Source organism: Phycodurus eques, chromosome 1, assembly GCF_024500275.1.
Source record: "Phycodurus eques isolate BA_2022a chromosome 1, UOR_Pequ_1.1, whole genome shotgun sequence".
Lineage (NCBI taxonomy): Eukaryota > Metazoa > Chordata > Actinopteri > Syngnathiformes > Syngnathidae > Phycodurus > Phycodurus eques.
The window spans coordinates 27446775-27468650 of NC_084525.1; the positions used below are offsets into that span (position 1 = coordinate 27446775).

The following is a 21876-nucleotide window of genomic DNA, read 5'->3' on the forward strand; positions in this document are numbered from 1 at the left end:
AATGATTGTTTGTCTATACCCTATGTGCCCTGCTATTGATTGGCAACCAGTCCGGGGTGTACCCTGCCTGTCATGCAAAGTCGGCAAGGAAAGCCTACCTCTCACCTGTGACCCTAATGAGGGCAAGTGTTACAGAAAATTGATGGGTGGATGGATGGATGTATGTCATTCTACTCTCGGGTCCTAAAAACCTCTCTCACATAGTGGTGGAGTCGTGGAGTAATTTTTTTTTATTTTTGTCATGGCAGTGTAGATGATGACACGCTCTCAATCTGCCTGCGGTAATTCCTGAACACTCAAATAACATTACTACCAAACATAAATCACGTCATCTTGATTGTTGAGCCTAGTGCCAGTCCCTGATGAAGTAGTTGTCCACTTGCGTGACTTGCGTGTGTGCAGCGTGTGTGCAGCGTTGGTTCAGTTCCCACTCAATGCCATTGTTAATGTGAGTGTGAAAGGTTGTCTGTCTCTATCATGTCCCCAGTTATTGACCAGTCTGCCTTCTGCCCAAGATGACTGAGGATCGGCTCTGGCTCTCCATGGCCCGCAACAGGATAGCGGTGAATGGATGGACTTTATCCTAAAATAAGGGAGCCAACACAAAAAAGACAGTAGACTCCATCTTAGTGGTATTCTGTATCCACCTGGAAGCACAGTGGTGAGTGGTTAGTGTGTCTGCCTCACAGTTCTGAGGCTCTTCTTTTGCAGAGTTTGCTTGTTCTCCTCATCCTTGCTTGGGTTTTCTTCGTGTGCTCTGGCTTCCTCCTAGATTCCAAAAACATACATGTTAGGTTCCATGAAGACTCTAAATTGCCCACAGGTGTGAATGTGAGTGTGACATGCCATACATGTTTTTGGAATATGGGAGGAAACTGGAGTTCATGGAGAAATCCCACGCAGGTAGAACTTGAAAACTCCACACAGGGGAGCCTGGATTTGAACCCAGGTCCTCAGAACTGTGTGGCAGATGTGGTAACCAGTGGCCCACCGTGCCGCCCATAGGAATTGTTATCTTTAAATATAATATTTAATGGGATGGAAGAATCTCAATGTTCTGAAATCTTGTATCAATGTCACTGTTGTGTATTGAGTATTATAATGCTGACCCATGGATTTGTTTCATATAAGAGGTTTGTATCTTTAGCAAGCAATCGAGTTGAGATGGAAAAATAGTGCTTCTGTTGCTTGGAGCCAGTCAGTAGTGCACTTAATTCATATCGACAGACATAGAACAAACAGCTATCAAAATGACAATCGACTTTGTGTTTGCAGTAACCACTTCATCTTAGGGTAGCTGTTTTTCACATTTGATTGTGGTTTTTACAGCAATGCTAATACAAGCAAACAATGATATACTATATATCTTTCTATCGCTAAAGACCGAAGACCTTTGCACTTGATTGTCAGTAGTCATGCTGTTTTTCAATAACTGGAACCGCACTTGACAAATGGATTCAGTGCAAGTGGCAGTCATACACATGGTGCTGAATAAGCATTATGACTATCACCAGACTGCAGTGCGTTTCTTGATCTAATTGTACTGTATGTTTCTAAACTGTTATATTTTTGTAAGTGCATTGGTTGGCACTATTTATGCTTATGTGGTCATTATTAGCGATTCAGAAGAGCTGGTACGCCCATTGAGCAAGGAGGGGCTGCAATATGTTTCGCTCTTTGCTTCCGGCCTGCCTGCCCATGTTCCTGGCGCTGAGCAGTGAGGAAGGGCGAGGCGTAATGAATGCTGAGTTTAACAATTTAACTCCTTGTGGTTCAGCTGGCGGTGTCAGCCACTCATTGTGATAAAACGCAACAGTGCTTGCCTACGGCACACCATTGTGTTTAATTGTGACTGATGATGACTCGCAAGCAGCTTAAATGTGATGCCTACAACCTTGTAGAGATATGCACTCTCATTTTAGCTTCACCGGCTTTTGCTGAGATACAAGGCGTCTCACATAGCCATTTAAGACATGGACATCTTGTCATGTTTGGGAATGAGATGGGCATATCGATGTAATTAATAATCAATAAATCAATCTATATGTATTTATTCAATAATTTTTGTATGTTTTTATATGTCATTAAAAATCTAAGGAAAGGTTGTTTTATCATTATTTCAAGACGTGTCAACATGTACAGTGTCTGGACTGAATCAATAGCACCTCTGCTTGTGGCAGAAGTAGTGCACTTCATTTTGCGTTAACAGCTTCAAGATTTGATTAATCAGAAACATAATCATCTTTATTTGCCAAGTATGTCCAAAAACACAAGGAATTTGTCTCCGGTAGTTGGAGTAATCCTACAAAATCAACATCATTTTGAATAGTCAATTAAGCAACGAATCTATAATAATAATAACAACAATAATAATTATTATTATTGCAATAATAATAATAATTATTATTATTGTAGCGTACATTGACTTTTGGATAAACGTAATTTATTTAAGAAATAAATTTGTCAAAGCAGCGGGATTTGACATGTAACGTTATAATCCTCCTATTTTGTCCCGTAAAGGGCAGCACGTCTTTTTTATGTGTAAAATGTAGGAAAAGCGACGAGAAACGTTTTATCAGTCTCATAATCTAAAGGTTGCTACACTGAGGAAATACGAGTTCTAGATTACGCAAGTCTCAACGTTAAACTCCAAAACACATACAAAACACAACAAAGAGAGAAATTTTATAGAATATTTAATGAAATCTACGAAGGATCTATAGGGAAACACACAGAGGGGCCTAACTACAGAAAGAAAATAACAGTAAGAGTAGACGAAAAGGGAAGAGAGGACCGAGTGTCGCTAGACTAAAAATGAGCATGAAGAGGTTGCACCGTGTTGAGCGAGTACAAAGTTGTAACTTTGTATGACGCTAGTATTTCCCCAAAAATTATTAGGCACTAATATTGTAAATCCTAGCAACGCTTGTTGTGGTACTCACGACCGTAGCTTCGTTGGTTTTTTGTCTTTTTTCCACGCATCTCAGGAGGAAAACAAAGCAGGTTTGGTTTAAGAAGACAAAGGATGCAGAAAAATAAAACAAAAAGAGGCGGGAGAAGAAAAAGGGAAGTTGTTCGTCACGCTTCGTTGGGAGAATATGACCATCCCTCTTCCTGCCTGTTTTGGGGATCCGCTAGCAAGTTCAGAGAACTCACGTTTGGCTTTGAGCGTATCTGGTACCTCAGCAGCAACTGTTCTGGATGCTTAGTAGGGGTAAACCACAGCGTCTAGGAAGCAGAGTCTCCATCCCCAAGGCTCGCATTGGTCGAGCCACGTGTTTGAACAAAGGAAAGGGGATGGGGGAGGGGCAGCGGCACGGCCGAGCCATGCTGAGGTCACCCAAGGCAAGACAAGAGGGAGCCAGGCACCAGAGGCAAGACACAAGAGGGTTAAGGGTCAAAGGTTAAATACCCAGGTGGCGTGTCTAAGGGATGGAGCAGCTGGAGGAAGACCACACCCATCAGCTTGAATCTAGTCGACAATTTTGACCCATAAAATGGGTTTAAAAATCAGATATTAAGCTAAAACACTCTCAACTTTGTACTCTTACTCATAGATCAAGCATATAGAATTATTGTTTAAACTTGGAAAATCAACTGATTTCAATGCAACACTTCACGCTGTTTGGCTTCAAATTAAGACAAACAGTTCTCAAAATCTCGCAGCTACACCTGCAAAGTTGACACACTGACACAGACATCAAGGCATACATTTGGAATATTTCTGCAGAGTTTGTGAAGTATCACAACAGACATTTTATCTTCAGTTAAAGAAAACCCTGAATGGAAAGCCACTCTCAAACGCCAGTGGGTGGTGCCCGTGTCCCAGCAATTGTTCCTATTGGGGAGAGGATCTTCCCACCTTTTGTTTGCTCTGTCAGTTGAACTGAAGAAAATGACTCTTTGATGACTGTTAATCAAGATTTCAAGGGGACCTGCCAATTACTCTAGGGTCCTTTTGACATACGCCAGGCCTCCTTGGTGGCAGTCTTGCACAGCAGGGTGGCTTGGAAGAATGCAGCTTATGAAGTTGTGGGGGAGTTACTGTGGCACCTCAGGTTGCGGGAGCATGTCCCCTACATTATTATTTAAACACCTTGGGTTTGTCATACGAGTGTCCAGAAAAAGCCCCTCTGACAGCTACTTCTGCTTGACCCAGTTTTGTATCCGCTTTGTCCATATTTGGTTAAGACCGGCCCCTCTCCTCTGATTGGATGCCTCTGCATAGAAGACCCACTTGTGAGAGCATGCGGGCTCGGGCGTGGAACGGGAAGGCGGAGATCTTCGCTAGTGATGTAGAAAAGGTCGAAAAATTTGAATGACCTGATTTCAGTCATCTGGAACTTAGGAATGCATGGACGACTTTGTCATATTTCACATGTTTACTGAGGCACCATAGAGACAATATTACATCCCAAATACTAGAAAAAGTTGGTTTGGCAAAATATGTCCTCCTTAACTTAACCGAACATTCTAGTATGTTTTTGTTATCAGAAGTTAATATTGATAACATTGTTGGGATAACACTGCAGCGCTACTTACTTTTTGACTTTGACAAAATGATGATGTTCAGCAGCCGGACTGTTTCATGAAAGTGTCTCTGGATCTTTGCCTAGCCTCGTTGGTCATGTCATTAGTGGGAAAACAGAAGTGAAGAATGACTTGCTCACACACATACATTTTGAGATGTAGATGGATGACACAAAGATTACTGGGTTGTTTAATTTCACACTTGTTGGGTGGGCAGGCTCTCCCGAGACCTTGTATACAAACTCTGTCAAAAACAAATTCTGTCAAATGATTACCCGGATAAACCCGTTGGCCACCTAACAAAAATATTACAAGTCATTTATTACTTGATCGTAAAACTTTACCATCAAGAAAATTAAAATCAAGCATCTATCCCTAGTATCTCAGTCCTCAATACAGTACTATCTCTCAGCTTTCCAAAGCAATATCCGAGGGAATAGTGTTTGATAAATCCAGCTTCATCAAAATTCCAAACACCACACGTATCACATCGTGCTTAAAGCTGCACCACTTTGCCCATCAGTCAGTTAAGCCAAATGAAGTGCGCAGTGATTGAAAGTGATGACACAGACAAAAAAGCAGCAGCATTTGCAGCAGCATTTGAAAGTCTGATCTCATAACAAGCAAATGCATCTTTCATATGGACATGGAAGAAGACGTTCCACTGTGAGAGTAAAGCCACACAAACTTGAACGTTCATTGTGTGTGATTTTTTTATTATTATTTTTTTTGACAGGAGCTGGGGAGTTCAGACGGGCCACCGCGGAACTGGAAGGGCATTGGGATCGCTATGATGGTGATCCTGGCGGTCATGTCGTTGGTCATTCTCTCCGTCGTCGTCCTCACTCCCGGTAAGGAAGATGAAAAGGAAATAATGGAAACAGAAATAGTGATATCTTTTTCCAGAGTGAAACTGTCACCATCATAAAACTGCAGGTTTGAAGTCATTTTTCTTTCTTGTTTTTGTTTTGTTTTAAAGCAGGTGTACAAATAACCACTGTTGATTTAAAAATGTAAACCCTATAAAAGTCTTGGGGCTTCGCCTCACATTTCCAATTTTCTAACATTCTTAAATATCACATCGGTATAAAAAGAAGGTAACCATTCACGATAAAATAAACAATAAAACACTTGACTGGTCTGATTCTGATTATCGGCTTCATTTTTAGATGAATCTCACTTGTTACGCCGCTCCCTTTTCACCTTGGAGGACCTGGAGAGCGAAGAGTTCAAAGTTCACGACCCCTGTGTGACCTGGCTGACGGGTAAGGATCTTTCTTTATTACACCAAGCGGTCCACTTAAATCCAACAGGCTACAGTGTGGATTGCTGCGTCAGCTACGTCCATAATATGAAATAAGAGCGTCAAATCACCATTGAAGTCATCAAAAAAAAAAGTACACAGTACGGAAAGAACAGCGTAGAATCTTCCCGCTGAACTGCATTTAGTTCCACCCTGTTACTATTTCTGGTGCCCCAATGTAAGGGTACCAAATTGTCATACCACACCGATAAGTTGTTTTGATACCTTTCACATCTTAAATTGAAGTGAGTTTCCTTTAATTCTTGTTCCATATCCATGCAGAGAGCCAATTGATTTTGAATGATGTTCAACACAAAATTGCTGAGGTAGCTCAGATTATTTTTCTTTTCTATCCCTCTGCCTGACCTCAAGATGGAGGTGGGCTTCATTTCATGACTGCAGTCATGTGAGCCACTGTTCTTTAAATTACCTTTTAAGGGGACATATGCGTTTTTCACAGAATTTAAAACAAGTCTGTCACAGGCTTTCGTCAAAATACCCCAAGGTTTAAGAATTACAGCACACTTTATTAGAACTGTTATCTCATGAAAGTGAATGACTGTATAGTCCGCCCATTTATTGCTGGGCCAATGATGAGTTCTGCTCACCATGATGACTTTGGTCATCACCACGTGTGTGTGGGGGGGAAAAAAAGAAAATGCTTTTTGGAAACAGAACTTCATACAGCACACTATGTGTATGTGGCACTCGGAACATGTGACCAAGCACAAATAGTGTCGACAACTTTTCCAAGAAATCAACTATGTGCCGATGATGAGTTGCTGTTAGGTAAGGTTAATCTGCGCATTGAACAAAACTGCAGCTCAGTTTACCTTTTGGCGTTGACATGACAGCAGGATCAAACCTGTGAGGCATGTGGGTGTTTGTACATGATAGTGTCTCTTTATGATAGTGGTTCAGACAGTGTAGTCCCACTGCTGGATTCCAGACATCACTTGAAAGTGGCTCTTGCTCTTTGCCCCAGCCTAGCTGATTGTGTCGAGACTGGTTATTATGTAAATTAGCCCAAGTGTTGTGTATCATTGGAGCAGATATACTGAATGGCTTGCTCACAGGCATATTTTCAGAAATAGGCAGAAATTTCATGCTTGATGCTGGCACTCCAGAGACTCAATTCAATTTTGCATAATACATATGTCCACTTTAATAATGGCAGAAAACGAAGTGGTTCTGCGCACCAGAGAGGGTCACGTCCTGTCGTTCAGCCTCAACAACAACCTGACGACCACCCTGCTGGACAACACCTCACTGGTGAGTGATGCAAACATACAACCCCAATTCCAATGAAGTTGGGACGATGTGTTAAACATAAATAAAAACAGAATACAATGATTTGTAAATCATGGTCAATCTATATTTAATTGAATACACTACAAAGACATTTAATGTTCAAACTGATGAACTTTGTTTTTAGAAAATAATCATTAACTTTTAAATTAAATTTTATGGCTGCAACACGTTCCAAAAAAGTTGGGACAGGTGGCAAAAAATACTGAGAAAGTTGAGGAATGCTCATCAAACACCTGTTTGGAACATCCCACAGGTGAACAGGCTAAATTGGGAACACGTGGGTGCCATGATTGGGTATAAAAGGAGCTTCACTGAATTGCTCAGTCATTCACAAGCAAAGATGGGGCGAGGAATACTTCAGAAAACCAATGCCAGTAAATACAGTTCGGCGCTACATCCGTAAGTGCAATTTGAAACTCTACTATGCAAAGCAAAAGCCATTTATCAACAACACCTCTTTTGAACAAGTGCGTGAGAAAATAGTCGAACAGTTTATGTTGTTCCTCAATGTACAATTACAAGGAATTTAGGGATTTCATCATCTACGGTCCATAATATCATCAAAAGCTTCAGAGAATCTGGAGAAATCACTGCATGTAAGCGGCAAGTCCGAAAACCAACATTGAATGCCCGTGACCTTCGATCCCTCAGGCGGCACTGCATCAAAAACCGACATCAATGTGTAAAGGATATCACCACATGGGCTCAGGAACACTTCAGAAAACCATTGTCAGTAAATACAGTTCGGCGCTACATCCGTAAGTGCAACTTGAATCTCTACTATCAGAATCAGAATCATCTTTATTTGCTAAGTATGTCAAAAAAACACGAGGAATATGTCTCCGGTAGTTGGAGCCGCTCTAGTACGACAACAGACAATCAATTGACAGACCACTTTTGAGACAAAGATATTGAGAAAAACAGTCACTGAGCAATAAAGGGTTCCTAGTCATCTGGTAATGCCAGTACAATTATTATTATTTTTTTGACAATTGTGCAAAAAGATGCAGAGTCCTCTAGCACTTAGAGCAGTTCGAATAACTAATCTCACAATAGTCCGGTGCAATGACCATTGTGCAAAGGGCGCAGAGACATCAACAAAACCCAGAAACGCCGCCGGCTTCTTGGGCCCGAGCTCATCTAAGATGGAATGATGCAAAGGGGAAAAGTGTTCTGTGGTCCGATGAGTCCACGTTTCAACTTGTTTTTGGAAATTGTGGACTTCGTGTCCTCCGAGCCAAAGAGGAAAAGAACCATCCCAAGGTTGTACGTACAGGTTTTGGAGAAACATATGCTGCCATCAGAAAAACGTCTTTTTCATGGACGCCCCTGCTTGCTTCAGAAAGACAATGTCAACCCACATTCTGCACGTGTTACAACAGTGTGGCGTCGTAGTAAAAGAGTGCAAGTAGTAGACGGGCCTGCCTGCAGTCCAGACCTGTCACCCATTGAAAATGTATGGCGCATTATGAAGCGTAAAATAGGACAACGGAGACCCCGGACTGTTGAACAGCTGAAGCTGTAACTCAAGCAAGAATGGGAAAGAATTCCACCTACAAAGCTTCAACAATTCGTGTCCTCAGTTCCCAAACATTTATTGAATGTTGTTAAAAGAAAAGGTGATGTAACACAGTGGTAAACATGACCCTTTCCCAGGTTTTTTGGAATGTGTTGCAGCCATAAAATTCTAAGGTCATGATTATTTGCTAAAAACAAAGTTTATCAGTTGGAACATTAAATATCTTGTCTTTGTAGTGTATTCAATTAAATATAAGTCAAACTTGATTTGCAAATCATTGTATTCTGTTTTTATTTATGTTTAACACAGCGTCCCAACTTCATTGGAATTGGGGTTGTATAGCACACAAACAAAGTGCCAACTGCTAGCATGGTGAACTGTGGTTTGGTCAGTGTCACAGCACTGCAATTTGCTAAATGTTGTACACTCAATTGTAATACAATAATACAAATGACATGTACGCTATTTTCCTAAATGTGCTGTATGAAGATAGTTGAGGGACTGTGGAGCTTATCAAGACGTGTCCGCTCGACAATGAGCAATGACATTTAATAGGTGTTTACTCGTACGTTGAAAGTTCAGTTTATGGTCGGACAAACTGAATAATTTGATTATCGCTAACACTGCATATACGTACTTGTTAATTAAACCCTGCAGTCAGAGCATAATACATTTTGGCAGCATGACAGAATCTAGCTCCTTTTTCTACTCGACATTATTTCAAAGATTATTTTTGCTTAGCAAGGGCATCACTAGCTCCTAACACCGTCTGTGTGTGACACAAGCATTCTCACAGTATGTGGGTCACTGCAGGCTGCTGTTGTCAGGCTAAAGATGAAGTCTGGTGGGAATATGGTGTGCATCAAGAGGTGTAATTGGATCTCCCCAAATAAAAACGTATTGAGCACAAGGGTCCCCTTTAGATGTGTTGTTTTTGCAAATGAAAAATGAATATGTAGACATAGCTCTATATTTTTCTAAACAACCACGAAACATACACACACAAATACAACTTACAGTGAATAGTGACATGGAATGGAACCCTAATAACCAGATCTGTATGTGTAAAACCCCTGTGAAAAAGGTCATTAAAACAGCAAAGCTCCTGGTGGATTTTAACAATACTACAGTACAAGAGAAACTAAATGACGTAAAACTTTGAGGCTACCATTTTTATAGTAAATGTATATATAGTAAAAATATAGTATAGTTATGTAAAAATTGCAAGCATAAAAATAAAGACTAGAAATATTTATCATTTAAACAAAACAATAATATTTTTTAAAATACATATAATCTCCACATTTATTATGAATGTGTTTGAGTTACCATAAAGAAAGTTTTCTCATGTGCAAGAGGGGAAAAATGAAAAATATGTAATATATATGAATCATCTTTTTTTTTTTTTTTTTTTTTTTAAAAAGCATACTCTATTTTCACATAGCAAAAATAAATGAAACCTTACAAGTCACAGTCTACTTCCAAACCACTTTTTACAAAATGTAGATAACCACTATATGAGTAAAAGAAAACAATAAAACACAAAAGGGTCACAGGAGTGGAAGGGAGTTCCACCGCTCAAGTGCAATAAATGGGAGGAAATCATTCATAGCAAAGATAGAATCCTTCTTGCTTCACAAATAATTTGTGTTATGACCATTTTCCAGGACCTGACCACCACAAGATTCCAAGTTTCTGCAGACAAGGGCTTTGTGCTCCTGGCTTACAACATTAAACCGGTGAGTTGTTTCTCAAAGTTGACATGTATTCATCCCAGAACACACCACTGAGGTGGAACACACCACAGAACACACCAAATGCGGACAGTGCAGCGGGGTGGAGGAGCAAATTTAAATAGATATTGAAGGAAGTTGGAGCGCCTGAAGTGGCATTTTGACAGTTCTTCTTTCCTGTCAGTAGGGGACACAACTGAGCAATTGTGGACATACAGTCACCCCACTCGCCAGTCAAGCATATAGATCCTACTGTCAGTTATATCAAACTGCGAAAAAGTTCCCCCCCACCCCTCCCACGCCCCTTGTCGACGATAGGTTCGGCGGCAGAATAACTTGATAAGCCAAACTTGGGCCTACTTTACATTTGCATTTTAATGTCAGTCATTATGGTAGTACTTGGAGAGCAAAGTATTTTTTGTGCTGGTACTTGGTGTAAAATGTTTGAGAATCACTGAGCTAGCAGTTAGCCTAGCTTCTTCTATTTGTTCGTTCTTGTAGCATTTTCCAGCAATCCGGATGCCCTGTGGCACCATGCTGCTTCTCACAGTCTTGGTACCAAGACAGATACCTGGTTTGGGGGAGGAGAACCGCAATTGTTGGCAAAGATATCGTTGTGTGTGTGGCGTGCTCGGGTCGGTCATTGCTCGTACACCACACAATATGCGACCAGTAGGAACATGTTTCCCCCCCCCTATTTGTGTGAGTCTCTCACATTTAAAAATCAGTAAAGATGTTAAAAATGAGTAAGTGTGTACCCCTACAAGAAGGCACACTCCTTTGCTGTCATAATTGCTGTTTTGATTTGATTGTTTTATATTTTAGGTCTGAGAAGTGTTTTTCACCCAAATATTTCCTGTAATTATGAATTTGCTGTGTTTTATTATGCACAAATTCAGGTTAGGTTGACACCTTCGGGTGGAACTCTGTTGTAAACCAAGGACCCCTTGTAAATTATTGTACTGTATAATAGATGTACATGTTATACATTTCCTGTCAGAACTAGGTAGCACTGTGACTAACGAAGAAACTTGGCATATGAATGTCTTCACGGCAGGAACTTAATTGAAAACAGGACATTTGGCCACACTCTTGTGGAGTTAAATTAATTTCATGATTTTGTCGAGTTGCCAAAATTCTCAGCCCACTGTATCTATCGGTTAATACTCTTAACCGATAGATACAGTGGGTACGGAAAGTATTCAGACCCCCTTAAATTTGTCACTTTTTTATATTACAGTCATTTGCTAAAATAATTTAAGTTAATTTTTTCCACATTAATGTACACACTCACTCCATATTGACAGAAAAAAAATTTGGGGGAAATTTTTGCAGATTTATGAAAAAAGAAAAACAAATATCACACAGACAAGTATTCAGACCCTTTGCTCCGTATTTAGTAGAAGCAGCCCTTTGAGCCAATACAGCCATGAGTCTTTTTGGGAATGATAAAAGTTTTTCACACCTGGATTTGGGGATCGTCTGTCATTCCTCCTTGCAGATCCTCTCCAGGTCTGTCAGGTTGGATGGTGAATGTTGGTGGGCAGCCATTTTCAGGTCTTTACAGAGATGCTCAATTGTGTTTAAGTCAGGGCTCTGGGCTGGGCCATTCAAGAACAGTCACAGAGTTGTTCTGTGGCTATTGTATTTTATTATATTTATATGTGCTTCGGGTCATTGTATTGTTTGAAGGGGAACCTTTGGCCCAGTCTGAGGTCCTGAGCACTCTGGAGAAGGTTTTCGTCCAGGATATCCCTGTACTTGGCCAAATTCATCTCTCCTTCGATTGCAACCAGTCATCCTGTCCCTGCAGCTTAAAAACACCCACATAGCATGATGCTGCCACCACCATGCTTCACTGTTGGGACTGTATTAGACAGGTGATGAGCGGTGTCTGGTTTTCTGCACACATGCCACTTAGAATTAAGGCAGACAATTTCTGTCTTGGTCTCATCAGACCAGAGAATCTTATTTTTCTCCATCTTGGAGTCCTTCAGGTGTTTTTTTTAGCAAACTCCATGCAGGCTTTCATCTGTCTTGCACTGAGGAGAGGCTTACATCGAGCTACACTGCCATAAAGCCCCGACTGGTGGAGGGCTGCAGTGATGGTTGACTTTCTAGAACTTTTGCCCAGCTCCCAACTGCATCTCTGGAGCTCAGCCCCAGCCTCTTTGGGTTCTTCTTTACCTCTCTCACCAAGGCTCTTCTCCCCTGACTGCTCAGTTTGGCCGGATGCCCAGCTCTAGGAAGGATTCCGGTCGTCCCAAACGTCTTCCATTTAAGGATTATGAGGGCCGCTATGCTCTTAGGAACCTTAAGTGCAGCAGAATTTTTTTTGTAACCTTGGCCACATCTGTGCCTTGCCACGATTCTGTCTCTGAGCTCTTCGGGCAGGCAGTTCCTTTGACCTCATGATTCTCATTTCAGAATCAGAATCATCTTTGTTTGCCAAGTATGTCCAAAAAAAAAAAAAACACACAAGGAATTTGTCTCCGGTAGTTGGAGCTGCTCTAGTACGACAACAGACAGTCAATTGACAGATTGTCGCAACACTTTTGAGACATGAAGACATTGACAAAAAAAAAAAAGTCACTGAGCAATAAAGGGTTGCTAGTTGTCTGGTAATGGCGGTACATTTTTTTTTTTTGACAATTGTGCAAAAGATGCAGGGTCCTCCAGCACTCGAAATGACTAATATTGCAATAGTCCGGTGCAATGACCATTGTGCAAAGGGTGCGAGACCTCAAGGAGTGTATGCAGTTTAAAGTGACGAATAGTGCGATAATCTGGGACAATGTTGATTGTGCAAATGTTGCAGATACTCCCCAATCAGTGTGCAAATGGAGCGGATGCTACCTTGGCATGAGTGGCCAGTATTGGTCAACAACAGATATGCAAATAGTGCAGCGTGGCGAGACTACTACAGTGAGTGCACGAGTAATATATAATTGGCCCCACAGAAATGTGACAACGAACTCAAGTCAAAAAATTGCCAGCATGTTGTAATGGAATTGTAGGTTAGGTATTTAAGAAGTTGATTGCAAGAGGGAAGAAGCTGTTGGAATGTCTGCTAGTTCTAGTTTGCATTGATCGGTAGCGCCTACCTGAGGGAAGGAGCTGGAAGAGCTGGTGACCGGGATGTGGAGAGGATTTGCTCTGACATGCACTGTGAGCTGTAAGGTCTTATATAGACAGGGGTGTGGCTTTCCTAATCAAGTCCAATCAGTATAATCAAACACAGTTGGACTCCAATGAAGGTGTTGAACCATCTTAAGGATGATCAGAAGAAATGGACAGCACACGATTCTGTTTTTTTTCCTGTCAATATGCGGTGCTGTGTGTACTTTAATGAGGAAAAAAATGGACTTGGGATTTTAGCAAATGGCTGCAATATAACAAAGTGTGAAAATTTTAAGGGGGTCTGAATACTTTTAGTACCAATAGTACCAAATATTGTACTCCTCAAATGTAGTAAACTTTGAATTTGAAGAAAGTAATGAAAAATTGCTTTAAAAAATCTATCTCTCATTATTCTGGCAATTAGCAAATCGAAATAATTTTGGTAATCCTAATTGACCTAAAACAGGAAAGATTCAGGCTGGGTTTATGTCAGACAGTGAGGAAAAAAGGTTCATGCGTCTTTTTATATCCTGTACTCTATGTACAATTCTGGTTTCAACTATAATTCAGGATGCAAAGGGCTGTTCTCTTTTCGCAAGCAGGTAGATGCATAGGATTTATGTTACTGTCATTTGCAGACCTGTCCTGTGATTGACTGACCAGTCCAGGGTGCACCCTGTCTCTCGCCCAAAGTCTCCTCACCCGCAACCCTCATGAGGACAAGTGGCATAGAAAATGGATACAGATGCAGACCTCCTTTGATATCATTAGGCTGTGGCCACGCTCATTTGGTTGCGGCTACACTGTAAGACATGGGAAGAGAGGGTTGGGGGTGACCTGCCACCTTGAATCATGCATGTATTACAGCGTGAGCCCAGCCTCTGTCTTTTTATGAAACACAACCTCCCCACACCTGCCCTGTTCCCTCCGCTGCTTCATCTCCTTTACTCACTTTTTTTCCCGTCTATCTCGGGGCAATTTTTGCAGACGGGTGCAGTTTGCAGCAGCCCTTCCGAGGAGCAAGACGAGAGAGGAAGTAGCAGTGGAGGAATTGGGGATGTCGGGGTGGTGGTGATGATTGGCTAGGAGGAAATGGGATTCCGTGACTAGATATAACAACCGGTTCAAATCCATCAGATAGATTACTGTTTTGGAATGGCAGAGGTGCTTACTGAGTTGCACTGCAGCAGACAGAAACGATTGAAGAAGATGTGTGCAAAGTTGGTTTTCTATTAGGCTTTCCGGGATGCCTGCTGAGTGGAGTAGATTTTGTTGTGAAAGATACGTGCACACAAACACAAAGCCCTGTGTGAAGAAAAGATTCCAAATGAGTCGTGCTTGCACTCTGCTGCAGATGCCGACAGGGGAGGAGGGGGTTTAGGAATGATGAAGAGCATTAAGGATACGATCGCCCTGTGTTAGGCACACACATTAATACCCGCGATTCTCAAGCGAAGCTCATCAAAACCTACGTCCTATTATCTAACAACATCTCGGTTAACAACATATGGCAGGCATTTCTTCCTCACAGTCGAGAGAAAAACTGAAGGCTCTCAAGTAAAGCCCAGTGGTGTGAATGTGAGTGTGAATGGTTGTTTGTGAATATGTGGGCTGCGATTGTCTGGCGACCAGTCCAATGTGTACCCAGCCTCTCACCGAAAGTCTGCTGAGAATCTCCAGCTCACCCATGGCGATGAACACGATAAGCGGTACAAAATGGCTGAATCTCCAACTGTAAAAGTGCCACCATCCCCAGCTTTTGCAGCATGGATATACTATAGCAGGGTGTTGGCAAGCATCGAAATGTGGACAATTAATGGCTACAATTGACAATTCTTCATATTGACCTCTCGTCACACAGAAACATCCACCCCTTAATATGCAGCCACTGACAAGTTTCAGCTCGACAACGCTGCCTCCCCTGGTCGTGGGTCATAATACATGCCTGACCCCGCCCCCTGGCTTTTTTTATTTTCCAATCTAGTTACACTGAACCGCGGAGTGTTTATTCCCTTGCAGTCACTCAGCTTCTGTGTGAGCCTGATCAGGAACAGCGCTGCACTGGACTGGACTTAACAGTAATCATGAAGAGGTCTCGGACCACTGGACTGATTTATCACTGGGTTGAACACCACCTGGCCAGTCATAAAAAGCATATGATTTTATGTGTGGATTTTTTGAAGAATACAAAGCTTATAAAAATACACAGAACAGCCACAGTCAAGCTTTTTATCATATGACTATACTGTAAAGTGGAACATCTGATTTATAACACAACTTATTCTTGGATGGTCTGTGTTTTTTTGGGGGGGGGACTGGTTTCCACTCAATCGCAGCCTGTAGCAAATAATGGAAATAGAAATTATTTTAACATTTCTGGTTGCCTTACAAGTGGTAAATGTAAAAACAATTAAAACAGCAAGCAGCAATGAACGAGCCTCCACACCCAATATTCATAGATGATTTTCGAAGTGATCAACAAACACTGACGCCATGCTTAGCTCTTGTTATGACTTTGGCAAAAAAAAAAAAAACCTTTGCAATTGAGTGCTGTCCAACAGTCTAACATACTTGTTTACAATTAGGGCTCATTTAGCTAAACTCCCTCGTAGGAGTTTGTCGAAGTATGGGCCTTGGAGTTCACCCAAAATAACTGCTTCAAGCCAAAATGGCAGACTTCCTGTTCATCTTATGGAATAGGTCCTTGTGACTTTCTCGTGCTTCTTGTATTGATAGACCTGTCCGATGAATTTCTTTTCGATCTGTAAAAATCGTGTCGGGGGCTATTTGTTTTCCTTAATTGTCAAGGCGGAGTTTTTGGCAGGTTGTGCTTGGGACCCCTAAAATTCATACATTTACACCAAGCTGAATTTGACTCAATAAATTGGTGAGATTTCAACCATTTTGAATTAATAATAATGTAATTAATAATAAATTATCACAAACAGTGATTCGAAGAGGGCCTTTGTACATCCTAGTGCTTAGGCCTTAATAAAATACACATTTCCATGTGTTATAATTTTGTCCTAAATATTTTCTTACTGTAGTGGAATTTCCAATATGGAGAAATAGTTATTCGGAACATAAAGTTTGTCTTTTGTTGTCTTTATTTTAAGAACAAAGCAAAAATATCAAATGCTTTTGTAACAGGGTGCCAAACAGTGGCTCTTTGCCAGCGTGAGACTCCGCTCTAATATACAGGCAACCATTTATACAGTTTTATATGCCTGGGTGAAGAATTAAAGCTTCATGTACTATATTAAGGCAGTGTGATGCATATTAAGTTTATGTAAGTCAAAACAATCTCTCTTAAAGCTATATGTTGGCATGACAACCAGACCCCTGGGTATATCAATCAATCAATCACTCAATCAAACTTTATTTACAGAGCACTTTTCATATCATGATCTGCCTCTCAAAGTGCTTGACATGGTTAAAATCAATTCCCTCCCTCGCACTCACCCACACAGATACATACATGGGCACACAAACACACGCAGTTAAAAATAATAATAATAGTAATAATAATGGCCTTTTGGGGCTAGAAACTGGAACACAGGACAGTTACATGTCTATTTACAATAACCATGTTAACCTCAAGGTTGGAGCAAGGAATAAATGCAATGGATCTAATAATTCATGGTATCTGGCAAGTTCACACAGGTCCCCACCCAATGCAAGAGCACATCCATATTTGAACTGTTTCCTGAAAGATTTGGACTTGAGAATGCAGTACACGTGGCTGTTTCTCAGTGCACTGTCTTGTCAGCATCGGGTTTCTGAAGCGTTTGATCTTGATGCATGGCCATACCACCTCATGCTTGGAATTGGACATCCATCCATCCATCCATTTTCTGAGCCACTTCTCCTCACTAGGGTCGCAGGCGTGCAGGAGCCTATCCCAGCTATCATCGGGCAGGAGGCGGGGTACACCCTGAACTGGTTGCCAGCCAATCGCAGGGCACATACAAACAAACAACCATTCGCACTCACAGTCACACCTACGGGCAATGTAGAGTCTCCAATTAATGTATGTTTTGGGGATGTTGGAGGAAACCGGAGTGCCCGGAGAAAACCCACGCAGGCATGGGGAGAACATGCAAACTCCACACAGGCGGGGCCGGGGATTGAACCCAGGTCCTCAGAACTGTGAGGCTGACGCTCTGACCAGTCTCCACCATCCCGCCTCATTTTGAATCCTATAATTTAAAATGCAAAAATAATGTAATTTCTTTTTATATATATTTTTTTAAATAATCTAATTTCATGCTATGTCATATCTCTGCTATCAGTATGACATGGGGAAAAAACAATTAACCCTTAAATTACATACTTTCCACTGTTTTGTGAAGAATATGAATTATATTTCCCTGAACTAACAACTGGTGTTGGCAGATTTCTATTTTTTTCTACGTTAATGAGCATGTGCAGCCGACCTACATAAGCATGATATGCTCTACCTCTTTCAGGTGTTCTCTCAGTCCTTCACAGCCACCTATGCTATCTACAGTGTGGCCACTGGGTAGGTGGAACCCTGAATGCTAATGCATGGGCTGCATGCCGGCAGACGTGCAGACTGACCAACTCCTCTCATCCGATCAGAGCCTCGTGCTTGCATCAGACATACATTCATTCATTAGCGTTCTCTCCTCAGATTCCACTGCCTGAGAATCATTTTCAGCATTATATTATTGAAAAGGGGCAGGCAATCATCTGGGAAACAGTTCGGAAAAGGACTTGAGGAGGACCTGCGAAGCTGATCATCGCCTGCTGGTATTGGGGAGGCTTGTCCCAAGGCAGTGAAGCCAAAAGAGGGATTGGAGATGTTGCACCCCTGCATGAACCAATCCCATTCTCTCTCTTTGTTTCCCCCTCTCTGCATCTTGCTCAGACATAACTGCTTATTCCAGGCCTGGGTGCAGACGAACGATGGAGGTCTTTTAAAAAGGAAAACTGGTCCCCAATGGATGTATTATGTGTGGTGCTTTGTGTGTTGCAGGGATCTGCTGGAGCTTAGGCCACCATTGAAGGAGAAGGCTGGGTTGCAGTACGCTTCTTGGGGGCCTCAGGGGAACCAGCTGGTGAGGCAGGCACTGAATTTGTCATATGCATCACTTCAGCCTGCCTTTAAACTACAGTGCATGGGTGGAGGGTTTTTTTCTTCTTCCATGTAACCCAGTTTGGCTAAGCGTCATTGCTGCGTGCAGTAAAAATGAGAAAACAAACTAATCAGGCTTCAGTCGTGTCTGATATGAATGGAATATCTGGCAATGTGACTGCAGTGTAAAATGCAGCCAAAGACACTAGCATTTTTTTTTACCCCTTTAGCAGTGCTCAAGCACCCCAGATATATAATGGAGAGAAATCTATTCTCAGGTCAAACCTGTCACCATCATAAAACCTTTAATATTTGGACAGACAATTTTTAAAGGCGACAGTGCACATTTTTCCAAAATTTTAAAACAGTTCCTAGGTTTCCTAATAAAATGGGGGGCAGCCCTGTCTCATGTAAAGGCAGAGTATGTCTTTCGTTACCATGACAACTTGGGCGGAGCTAGGGGATGCAGCAAAGTGAGTGGTTACTCAGTTTTGCCAAGTGACTGTGACACAAAACCTTTCTGACGCCGCGAATGACTTTTTTTTATTTATTTTTTATTTTTTTTAAAGCGATGAGCAACAAATGTACTGACTTTTTATAGCATTATTGAGACTTCTGAATACGCTGAGACTACCTCCAGAGCAAGAGATGTTTATCTCGACTGCAATTACTTGAATCTGCCACCGGCTAATTTAACCATTTAGCCTAGCTGCCAGCTCATTACCTGGAGAAACTTGGTGTGAGGGTGGTTGATATGTAAATTAGCCCCACTGTTGTGTAACAGTTGGGCAGAAATTCAAATTGGTTCCGCCATATTTTCTGCAATTGGAAGATAACTTAAGATTTACTTGCTTGTTTAATTTTGCACTTGATGGTTGCACAGGTACTCCAGAGAACCTACTTTTTTACACAAGCAATTAAGTCAGTTTTCCATAATGTCGCCCCTTTAAGTAACATATTAACAATCTAAAAAAGTACTGTAAGTGAAAAAAAATTGTTAGCTGTTGTAATACTGAACTTATACGGTCTAAATGACTGTGATGAACATTCTGTCAACATTTTATCATTCTTAACACGTAAAAAGTTAACCATTGTTATATCTGAACTAAAATAACTTTAATAAAATGTAGGTAAACTGAAGTTTGACAACACATGGTATGGCAATAAATTGGTTATAATAAATTTCATTGTATTTATTCATTTTGATGTATTTTTAAAATTAATTTATTTAACAATGTGTTTGATTATTATATCATTTATTAGATAATTCAATAAATAATTATATGCATTTAACATTTGCTAATGCTTTTTACTAAATAATTCCTCAATTCAATCATCTACGAATGACACTACCTATCTGTCCATTTTTAAATTTAAACCGTGACCCTTCAGCACGAAAGTTCACCCACACCTGGTCTAAAGAAACAATCGACTAATGAATATTTACCAATGGATGCAAAGAGCGATCATATACATACATTAACATCATAAATTGCACCGTAAAAGTAAAGCCAAATAAAACATGCGCGATCACTTAGGCACGTTCGGAATCTATTATGTGCGTTGCAATGCATCAATGAATGTTATATAATTATGTACTGTGGGCACCATACTTTTGTCATAATTCAATGAACTTGAGGTTATTAAAGTGCCCGCTTTATTATAATGGTGTAGTGCAAGGTAAACTCATCGGATTCACCGTGGCAAGTAAAACAGTTTTTATTGGGCCCGACCAAATGTGTGCTGGGAAGTGAGTAATTCCCTGTTGGATGGTGTTGCACTCTATCCTTTGTTCCTGCAGCCAGCGAAAAAACCTGTAACTATACCGTCTTAGATAAAGGATTTGGTTTGTGTGTATCATTGCCAGGCCTTTGTGTTTGACGGAGACATCTACTACAAGTCCAGTGTGACCAGCCAAGCCCTGCGTCTCACATCCACTGGCGACGAGCACAGGGTGGTGAACGGGCTCTCAGATTGGATTTACGAGGGTAAGATTTACACATTTCAGCCATCATAAAATCAAGATGCCAATCTTAAAAAATATTTTTATTTTTATTATTTGTATACATCTTTTTGAACAAAACAGAGGAGGTGCTTTTGTGTTACTCTGCCCATTGGTGGTCCATGGATGGCGCCCGGATGGCCTACCTCAGCATCAACAACTCTGCCACACCCCTTGTGGAAATGCCAACATTTTTGGGAGGCCTATACCCCTCCAATGTGATCTTCCCCTATCCCAAGGTGTTTTTTAAACTGTATATTGCAAGCCACTCCCTTTGAGACACAAATACATTGATGATTCACTAGCAGGTCTCCCTAGATCAGTGCTTCCCAACCTTCATTGAGCCAAGGCACACACTATATAGAATAAAATACAATAGAAAACCTATATTGGGGTGCAATACCAAGTTTGTGTTTACAAAATACATCCATCCATCCATTCATCCATCCATCCATCCATTTTCTTTACCGCTTATCCTCACTAGGGTCGCGGGCGTGCTGGAGCCTATCGCAGCTATCTTCGGGCAGGAGGCGGGGTACACCCTGAACCGGTCGCCAGCCAATCGCAAGGCACATAGAAACAAACAACCAGTCGCACTCACATTCACAGCGACGGGCAATTTAGAGTCTTCAATCAACCTACTATGCATGTTTCTGGGATGTGGGAGGAAACCGGAGTGCCCGGAGCAAACCGACCGAGGCACGGGGAGAACACGCAAACTCCACACAGGGATTTCAACCCCGGTCCCCAGAACTGTGAGGCAGATGTGCTAACCAGTCCTTCACCGTGCCGGTTTACAAAATACACTAGAATAGAATCACACTGCAGTGCAAGAAATGTAAAACCTTAAGTGGCATTCACACTCATATTTAGCATCACAAACAGCTTACACAAAATACACACTACTCATGCAAATTGTCTTTTCACACTCACATTTTATATAGTACTGTATACATATATATCTGTAGGTGTGAGAAAAAAGGTGTCGACTATAAACTGAAATATGATATTGTCTCTCACAAATATACTTAGTGTGAAATCTGAACACAAGACAAAGCTATTCTTATGTTGTATGAATGGAAACAGGTGTGTGCAGTTTGATTGTATTGTCTGCCATAGATCATGTAATTGTTCCACCTGCCACTATACATCACTGACATAGATGATCAAAGATATATTATTTTTAGTGAATAAATCAAAAATGAAGTGGTCCAATTAAGTGAAATTTGATCATTTCTCACATTACCACTGCATAGTCAC

General features: G+C 41.2%; 1 protein-coding gene across 1 annotated transcript in view; it reads left to right on the forward strand.

Annotated features, from left to right (window-relative positions):
• The first annotated feature begins 4247 nt into the window (after nucleotides 1-4247).
• LOC133414037 (inactive dipeptidyl peptidase 10) overlaps nucleotides 4248-21876 on the forward strand; it is a 34734-nt gene continuing 17105 nt past the window's right edge. Inside the window, exons 1-9 of the mRNA XM_061699114.1 lie at nucleotides 4248-4304; nucleotides 5267-5381; nucleotides 5700-5795; nucleotides 7011-7105; nucleotides 10331-10402; nucleotides 17986-18038; nucleotides 18516-18597; nucleotides 20482-20602; nucleotides 20701-20855. Of these exons, the coding sequence (XP_061555098.1) occupies nucleotides 4248-4304; nucleotides 5267-5381; nucleotides 5700-5795; nucleotides 7011-7105; nucleotides 10331-10402; nucleotides 17986-18038; nucleotides 18516-18597; nucleotides 20482-20602; nucleotides 20701-20855 (846 nt within the window). The remainder of the gene's footprint in view (nucleotides 4305-5266; nucleotides 5382-5699; nucleotides 5796-7010; nucleotides 7106-10330; nucleotides 10403-17985; nucleotides 18039-18515; nucleotides 18598-20481; nucleotides 20603-20700; nucleotides 20856-21876) is intronic.